The sequence below is a fragment of the Saccostrea cucullata genome, unplaced genomic scaffold (genome assembly GCF_032062105.1).
Source record: "Saccostrea cucullata isolate Sc308-1 unplaced genomic scaffold, CSIRO_AGI_Scuc_v1 ctg859, whole genome shotgun sequence".
NCBI classification, from domain to species: Eukaryota; Metazoa; Mollusca; class Bivalvia; order Ostreida; family Ostreidae; genus Saccostrea; species Saccostrea cuccullata.
The window spans coordinates 270461-280210 of NW_026926806.1; the positions used below are offsets into that span (position 1 = coordinate 270461).

At 30.7% G+C, this 9750-nt stretch overlaps 1 protein-coding gene across 1 annotated transcript; it reads left to right on the plus strand.

The window, feature by feature from the left end:
* The first annotated feature begins 4224 nt into the window (after nt 1-4224).
* On the plus strand, nt 4225-9381 carry LOC134272695 (ubiquitin-conjugating enzyme E2 Q2-like). Its single transcript, XM_062754896.1, has 7 exons — nt 4225-4529; nt 4949-5053; nt 7136-7237; nt 7556-7644; nt 7833-7929; nt 8839-8923; nt 9317-9381. The coding sequence occupies exons 1-7, from the start codon at nt 4368-4370 to the stop codon at nt 9379-9381; spliced, it is 705 nt and encodes a 234-aa protein (XP_062610880.1). The 5' UTR covers nt 4225-4367.
* Nucleotides 9382-9750: the final 369 nt, after the last annotated feature.

Sequence of the window (9750 nt, forward strand, 5' to 3'; positions counted from 1 at the left end):
TGGTTTTTTAAACGTTTTTTAAACATTTTAGTGAAATATTTCAGCAAATGTTTCTGGAACATTTTCATAAAATGTTACGAAAACATTTTTGAACAATGTTGTAATCACGTGATTTTGTATGGTTTTTTAAATGTTTTTAAAACATTTTACAAAATATTTCAACAAATGTTATCATAACATTGTTATAAAATGTAACAAAAACATTTTAATTTTTTTTTCACGTTTAATTTGTTTGGTTTTTAAAACGTTTTCAAAACATTCACGTCGAGGTTACAAAAGTATTTTTACTGAAATTTTACTTTTCTCATTAAATAATGACATATTTATATTTTTAAAGAAATAAACACAAATTATATTTTAATTTTTGAACCTTTAATACAAACCCATATATTCAATATGTTAATCACATTTAAATTCCATTCTCGGTACAAGTTTTGATTTTTTTCTTTCAAGTCACCGGGTTTTTAAAGGGTGAAAACGGCGTCTAATCCATTCACTGAATTTTAAAAGAACAGAATCACAGAAATCCTATGTTCACAGTATAGGTCGAACAGAGCGGCGGATCTATAAGACTTCGTTAGAATCACATACACTGAAAAGGCTGATAAGGAATCCGCCCCTCGGAACGAATAGCACATCCTGTAGAGATAAAGAAAATTGTGTTTGTATCAGCGTTCTACATCTAATCGATGATCAATGAAAATATGCAAAAAATATTTTAAATAATTATATCAAATTTACGTTCTTTCCTCATTTGCATTGAAAAAAGCAGAAAAATAATTACTATGACAATATTATTGAAGAGTAATAGTATTTACGTACACTTTTGCCTTCACCAAAGGCGGGTCTTTTGAATGGGGGAATTTGAAAATACGGATGATGCAATCAACACCATGCTGTAAAGAAATTTCATTTTTAAATCAACATATTTTTGATGATTTTAAAACAATCCACAAAGACAACGAATACTTGAATCAAGGATATAATTGTGTTGACTTAAGAATGAAATATTCAAATCAAATACATGTGTATTAACGCTTTGTCATTTCTTAATGCTACATAAATTTGTACAAACTAACAAAGTTATTGATCATGCACTGGTAGTATAAAAGTCATTTTTAAATGATCTTTTAAAGTCTATGATAAAGGAATAATTCTTACCATTCAAAGTTGATAAATCCCGAGGTTATTATTGTGGTTTTATGGTGCAAAGTCTTCTCATTCAAATCGGTACGGAGTAAGCGCGCACATCTTGTTTACCAAAATTCAAAATTTGGCCTAGATAAGCTGCAAACCACTATACTCTGTAACACGCTGCCCAGCAGGAAAATTGCATAATAGGTTATCATGACACTGAAACTGGCCAGTGTGCCAATCCCTATTTAATGCCTCAGAGTAAAATCCTGGGAGTGGATCACAGATTTGATGAAGAACATTTAACAAAAAATTAAGAGTTTTATCAAATACTTAGGATTTTTTTTACATTTATTTATATTTTAAATTTTGTGTTTGCCTATCCTTTCATTTGTTGATGACTTTATATATGTCTGTTTAATCAATAAGCCAAAACTAGAAATCATTATAAAATACCGGAAAAAACCTTCAATTAAAAGATTACTGCAATTCCTCGTTTCAACACTATTCTTTCTATATATTCTTTTTTTTTCTTCATAAACTAAATTTTAGGAAAATCGCAATCATACATTATTTGAATGTTTTAAGATCATTTTGAAAATAACATTAAAAAATGTTGCAGCAATGAAAATTGAAGTCTTTAAAAAAGGAAAACACATTAAATTAAATGTTCTAAAATTATTCTCACAACGTACTCTTGAAGTTAATAAATGAATTAAATTGTGCCGCAATTACATAAATGTTTCAGAAACATTTTGAAAATGTTTCAAAAAAATGTTACAAAAACTATAAATGTTTCAATTGTAGTGAAAATAATTATTTTAGCTAATGTTTTAAATAAACATTTTCACTGCCTAGGCCGAAAAATATCCGGAATTTAATGTTTAATTATAACTAACAGCGATATCAAGAATGTTTTAAAAATATTTTAAAACTTTTCCTTACATTTTTTTCAGAAACGTATAGGCAATGTTTCCGTTTTACAGAAAAAGAATGTTTCATTTCATGTTTTAAGAACGTTTTTAAAACGTTTTATAAGATCTTTAATATTTGGAAGCTATACATACCCTGAGAATAATTATAAGAAAAATGTTCCTTAAATGAATTCAGAATGTTTCAAAAACATTTTGACAACGTTCCTTCGAAATGTTTCAAAAACGTATTTATGCAATGTTTCAGATTTATGGAAAAGGAATGTTTCATTTCATGTTTTTAGAACGTTTTTAAAACGTAATATAAAAATCTTTGATATTTGAAAGCTAAACATACCTTTTGAAACATTTTAAAAACGTTTCAAAAATATTTTAGAAAAATGTTCCAAAAGGATTTAATCATAAGCTTCTTGAAAACATTTTTAAAATGTTTTTAAAATGTTATAAAGAGAAAAGGAAATGTTTTAAAAATGTTTAGTCTGAAATGTTTCGAAAAAACCTTTTTACAACACCAATAAAATGTTTTGAAAATGTTTTGTGCTACCTGGGTTCGGAATCTGTAAACTCTAGTAATTTTAAATTAATAACAAAAATCTATTAATTCAACCACAGGCCTTTAGATCGCTTAGAAAAAAAATGACGTGTTGAAAAAAAAAATAAAGGTATGGAACTCTTTTCATGGGGTACCTACTTTCGCCAATAAAATTCTTTTAAATCAAATGCTTTACAATTTTACTTTCTATTCATATCTATTCAAATATAAACAATCTTCATTACTACCAAAGTTCATTCCGTAATTCCTTATACTTCTCGAGATATTCTGAAATCAATTCCCAAATTGACAATAATTTTTTTTACTCGACATCAGCTTGGGCCTTCACTACTTGTAAAGTGGGAACGACGGGACAAAATTTCCCCGGAATTTATTCTAAACTCAATGAATATTTGCTCATTTGCATTTAAGCTTTAAAAAGTTTTTCTTTAATTTGATCATATGGTGTAACTAAGTCATAAACAACATTTTAGCGGTCTAATTGTTTTGAAAATCGAAAGGTATATGATGCATTCCGGGAAAAATTCGTTCTACCATGGCTTCATTTACTTTCATAATCAACATGGCGGTAGTTGTTGATGTAGACGTTTTCAAATTAATTTTTTGCGAAAGGAATATTATTACGGACTTAACGTTACAATCTGGAGAAAGAAATCAACTTTAAATTGTTGACAGATTTTGCAAATACTCTGCAACTCTTCGTCGCACTTCAAACACCGTCTGTTTACATGTGAATGACCCGGGGCCCAAGCTAATGTCGAGTAAAAGAAAGTAGGTCATTTTTGAAATTGATTTCAGAATATCCCAAGAAATATATGGAATTTCGGAATGAGCTTTGGTAGAATTGAAGAACGTTTACCTATGAATAGATTTAAATAGAAAGTAGAATTTTAGAGCATTAGAATAAAAAATATTTTATTAGCGAAATTAGGTACCCAGTGTAAGAGTTCAGTACCTTTATTTTTTTTTTACACACACAATTTTTTTTAAGCGATCCAAAGGCCTGTGATTCAACCAGGGACCTATATAGATAGTTTTCGATTGACCAAGAGTTACTTCCCGTTGGCCGCCATACTGGAGGTCCAAATGCTCATATTCCTTCATTGTTCAACCAATTTAAAATTTTTATATTTGCTATTTTGAATTAGAAATCATTATTTTTCTGAAGTATATAAATTTTTGGAAGCCTCCTTTATTTAAAAAAAATTATTTGATAAGGGATTTCCACCAAATATTTCTGCTATATTTTCTTAAACTTGGTAAGACAAAGAGGGAAAATCACTGAGTCGACCTCCAATATGGCGGCCAACGGGAGGTAACTTTCGCTAAATTCAGGCCTATCGAAAACTATCTATACTAACTAGTATATAGGTCCCTGCTTCAACAACTTTATTTTTTCAATGCACACTTTTATTGAGAATGGGTGCATGGCAAATATTTGAGAGCAATTTTGGAAAAGATCTTTAACAGATTAATTTATCATTTGACTATATATTTTTTCTTGGAAAATAGTTTAGAGAATAGACGAAAAACTGTTCCCTGGTGTTGCAAACATTTAGATCCGCCTCTATTTCCAAGACGGAAAAATATACTTACGCACGCATGCGCAATTGACTTGCCGCCATGTTTCATGGATCACAACATTGGAGGAAAAAAGAAATCTTTATGCGTGTATTGGGAACAATGATGTATAGGTAACACTTTGAAGGAATTCCATTAACTCCTGTGATTTCATCATTTTAAGAAAAATGGCGTGTTTGGCTAATTTGAAACAAGACATTAAATTCCTGGAAAGTGTTTTTCCTAAAGACCACAAAGTTTTCCAGATTTTGTCAGCCTCGGTTGATGAATTAACGTGTCGATTTATCAACAGAGAAGGTCGAAAATATGATGTTCACGCAAATATAATGGTAAGCTCACGTACGCAATGAGGCCTTTTGAAATATCTTTTCATTCAAGTTTTCATTGTGCAAGTCAGAAATCATGCGCAGTTTTTTTGTGTACACTGAAGTTCAAGTATTTCGTCACTACTAGACAGCTGTAAGCCATAACAAAAGGAAGTATATTTCCCCTTTTCACCCCTTTTCACCCCAAGTCTCGTATTGATTGTCTTATACAGAATAATTAACAAAATATTTTTTTAGAATTCAATGCAATTAATTGGAATTTTCAAGTTTATATTTCTTTAATTTAAATTATTTTGTAATATGTGTATCTTTTTTTTCTTTTCCTGCATGTTTGGTCTAGTGTTGAAGCTTTTAACTTTAACATTTTATAAAGTTATATGTCTGTTATTATATGAAGACACTTTGCCGTGTTGTTTTACCAGGAGACGTACCCTCAGTCAGCTCCTATCTGGTTCAGTGAGGACGATGATACCATTGTGAGCAATGTTATATCTAGTTTAAGTGATGCCCCACCAGATAAAAATAATGTGAGTATTAACTCAGTTTTAGATGAATAAAATATATCCATAATTCTCACAAATACAAATCAAAATTTTAAAGATTGATGGGTATTAAGTCAGCTTGTATCCTGACACTCACAATATAGAAAAGGAGAACTCAACATAACGATTTGTAACCAAATGGTGAAGTCAATTTCTTTCATTGAGCAAGACACTGGGCCCTGTTTTACAAAAGAACTTACAACTAAGACCAAAATTGAATTCTGTTTATAAGTTTCTTATTTACATTATATTGAAATGGTTTTAATCCTATAAAAAGGAATGTAGTAAGATAATTTCATGCTGACAATTTTAACCCTTTCAACACTGTAGACCGATACATCGGTCTGATGAAATTTTGTCTTGGAACACGGTAGACTGATACATCGGTCTCAGACGCTAAACTGAAAGTAAAACGTTTATTCTTAGAAATAGAAAGTGTTCTCTGCGCAAAATCTTTCTCTATGAATTATGGGTAGAATAATGTAAACATCCGTTAACAAATATGGCGGACCACATGGCGAAAACCACGAAAAAATAAGGAAAATTAGATGATTAGTAAAAAAAAAACGAAGAAGAAAGCAAAATGGCGGTAAACAACAAAATGTCCGATCTCTCTGGCGATGAAAGATTTAATAAAATCAGGGAATTAGACATTATAGATGTTTCTAGACAACGAAAATGTGAGTTATTAACAATGTTGTGAAATCTTGTCGGAGAAAGTTGACTCGGAATCTGAATATCAAGGCTCCTAAACTGAGGATGTTTTCCACGCCCCAGACTTCTTCCGATGTCCTGATACACCCGTTTTGTTTATTAATAATTATGGACTTACTTTTAAATAAATTCTGACATATTGCATATCATTTTACTCGGAAATAATTTCTCTTTTGAACAATGGTAAGAACATAATTGATTTTGAAACTTCATAGCAGCAGATTTATTAAATTATTGCATAAGATCCATTATAAAATGTAATTATGAATTTTATTAGGGTTTTTGACTTGCTAAATAATTTTGTATACATATAAAATTTATATCACTTAAAAGAGAACTGCCTCACCTTTCTAATAATGTGTCATTTATTAAAATATTCAAAGAAATAAAGAAGTTATAGTATTTTTTGTGACGGAAGGTGAAATGTTTAATGATGCCCCAAGTTACTCAGTGTACCAGGGGTTGGTTGATAAAAGTTACTCAGTGTTGAAAGAGTTAAACAGAATTATTAATTTTACAAAATTTTATAAACAAATCAAGATTTTGGTCTTAGTCGTAAGTTCTTTTGTAAAACGTTATTAGTTTATTTAGTTATTAGTTTTAAAGGGATATGGTAAGATGCATGCTATGAAAAAGAAAGTGAATTTTTTAGTGAGGTGAAAATTTAGCAAATTTATAAAAAAAAAAAAAATTATTTAATTTTCATCAAGAAGTAATTTCAGTAATTTTATTATACCAAGAATGATATCTATGACAACTGATATGGAATAAATTGTTGATAATATTCTTTTATCTTGCTAATAATGTCAGAATTGAACTCCTGCTAAAAATTCTGCTTATAGTACTGTATATTTTGATCTAATCATAGTATTTTGTTATACACTGTAAATGAAACAAAATTTTCATTCAAAAGTAAATGTTTAAACCCCCCCCCTTTCCCTTTTATCTTTTGAAAGGAAAAGTATATCTGGCTGGTGTCACTTTGGGGGAAAAATACAATTTAAGTACCTTCAGGAATATGAATGATGGGAAACAAGTACAGTTCTATTTCCTCCGAAGTTCTCTATCATGAAAGACAAATTCAACATTCTCATTTAATGAAAATAAATTGATATACATGCTGATATTTGCAAATATCAATGAGCATATTATAATTGAAAAGTATCAATCATTTAGTTACATATTTTCCTGTATTCCATGAAGAATTCAACTCACAACGGCGATGTCATAAGGAAAAAATCAAAATTTTTGACACTGACTACTGAGCAGAACATTTTTTATAACACACATTATGCAGTTTGTCAGCATGGCTGTTTGTGAGAAATAAAATGTTTGCCTGATTTTATTTTGCAGATTCTTCATCAAATTCGTATTTTGGTGTCGGAACTGTGTGAACTGTTTGATATGTCTGCCTCAGATTCCATAAGTCAACTTGACAAGTTCCTACGAGATAGAGTAGGTGTAGAAATGTTTTTTATCTCATAAATTAATATTCCCTCCAATAAAGGAGTTGGAGGAAGAAATGTGTATATCATGGTATAAGGATCTTGACCACTTAATACTGAATGTAGTTATTTAAAGAAAAGAGATATTTAGTAACTTTGGCCTCAAATAAAAGACATTAATTATAAGCTGAAAACAACACTTTGTTTGTATTGTCAGATAGACTAGTACATTATGACCTGTTTTGTTAAGTTTCCCCACTCCTTACATTTTTGTCCTCTATGATCACATTTTTGTCCTCTATGATCAGCTTTTGTCCTCTATGATCAGGGTCTGATGATGGAGGTGAATGAGGAGAGTTCTGATGAGGAAGAAGAAGAAGATGAGGACCATTATGACATGGAGGAAGATGTTCCATCGTAGGTTTAACAACTGCCATAGAGGATTTAAAGTCGACAAACAGTTTATAATTTCGCTCATTCTTTAAAAAAAACATTTACTATTAACAAAAAAACAAAGTGAAAGTCTTTTTACAGAACAAATGACAATTATTAGTTTTTGAAGCTAAAAGAAAGGCACAATCAAAATTTTTTTCCCTGATTAATAGGAGTGAACAGAAAATGAAGGAAGTGGAAGGAATAGACACAGAACAAGTCATGGTGCTAGAGAGGTTACGACAAAACCAGAGGCAGGATTACCTTAAGGTAGGTCACAACACAGATAATCCAACAGAGATAATCCAATGAAGGTTATAATAAAACCAAAGGCAGGATTATCTTAAGGTAGGTCACAACAGAGATAATCCAATAAATGATACAACAAAACCAGAGGCAGGATTACCTTAAGGTAGGTCAAAACACAGATAATCCAATAAATGATACAAAAAACCCAGAGGCAGGATTACCTTAAGGTAGGTCGCAACAGAGATAATCCAATAAAGGATATGACAAAACAGACAGAAAGGTTAAAAATATCAAAATATAACCAAAGTATAAAAGTTTTTAAAAAAGTAGAGTAACTGGTTCAGTCCTTAGTGAGTGTGTTGTATACAGATGTTGATATATTGTAGGGATCTGTAACTGGTTCAGTTCTTAAGGAGTGTGTTGTATACAGATGTTGATATATTGTAGGGATCTGTAACTGGTTCAGTCCTTAAGGAGTGTGTTGTATACAGATGTTGATATATTGTAGGGATCTGTAACTGGTTTAGTCCTTAAGGAGTGTGTTGTATACAGATGTTGATATATTGTAAAGATCTGTAACTGGTTCAGTCCTTAAGGAGTGTGTTGTATACAGATGTTGATATATTGTAAAGATCTGTAACTGGTTCAGTCCTTAAGGAGTGTGTTGTATACAGATGTTGATATATTGTAGGGATCTGTAACTGGTTCAGTCCTTAAGGAGTGTGTTGTATACAGATGTTGATATATTGTAGGGATCTGTAACTGGTTCAGTCCTTAAGGAGTGTGTTGTATACAAATGTTGATATATTGTAAAGATCTGTAACTAGTTCAGTCCTTAAGGAGTGTGTTGTATACAGATGTTGATATATTGTAGGGATCTGTAACTGGTTCTTAAGGAGTGTGTTGTATACAGATGTTGATATATTGTAGGGATCTGTAACTGGTTCAGTCCAGGCCACAGACCGGTTAATGAAGGAACTGAGGGATGTATACAAATCAGAGAGTACCAAAATGGGTGAGTTAGCAGCAGGCAGGCATTATAAACCTTCCCATTTAAAGTCAATGATCAGTGGTCACTCTGACTTAAACTTTTTTATGACCCTGAACATGCTATTGCTATTTTGAATTACTTTTATATGTAAACTACAAACCTTGTTGGTAATGTTATGTTATCTTATTGAAAGCAACCTTAAGAATTGCTCGCAGAAGGCCTGGTTGTCAATGAATTCTTTTTTTAAAATTTACTAGGATATGCGTGTTATGTATTTTAGATCTAATATTTTTGTAGAGGTAAACATATTTCCTCTCTAAAGTGATAATATTGGCTAATTTCTGATTTGTGCTATGTTTAATATTTTAAGGAAGTACTTTCATTATTTTCAATTTCATTTCTATTTCTCTTTGCCAGGTATATTTTCAGTTGATCTAGTCAATGACAGTTTATATGAGTGGAATGTGAAGTTAAAAAAGTAAGCAGTTTTTACTATTTCTTTTATTACTGTACAGCAGGAAATTAACTCGCGGAGGTAATATTCGCTATATTCGCGGAAAAAGAAATTCCGCGAATTCAAAATACAGTGAATAATTCTTGTAAAGATTTATAAGGATAAACTGAAATTTTATTATCATCTATGATTAGATGTAGACTGCCATCATAATTATGAGAGTGTATACAAACACGTAGTTGGTGGTGTTTTGTAAAACATGTAAATTGTTAATTTAATTTCTATGGCTAACGATTCCGGTAGTTTTGCCATCTAGTAGACGTGCAATGTAATTATTTAATTAAACAAACTTGTATAATTTCACCCGTACGTATCGTTCAGTCATAACCTTTAATCA

What these genes read in the sequence shown, in the direction of transcription:
- LOC134272695 (XM_062754896.1), top strand. Translation starts at nt 4,368, where the DNA reads ATGGCGTGTTTGGCTAATTTGAAACAAGACATTAAATTCCTGGAAAGT. An exon ending in AGAGGCAGGATTACCTTAAG is followed by an intron (nt 7,930 to 8,838) that starts GTAGGTCACAAC and finishes GATATATTGTAG; the next exon opens with GGATCTGTAACTGGTTCAGT. An exon ending in ATCAGAGAGTACCAAAATGG is followed by an intron (nt 8,924 to 9,316) that starts GTGAGTTAGCAG and finishes TCTCTTTGCCAG; the next exon opens with GTATATTTTCAGTTGATCTA.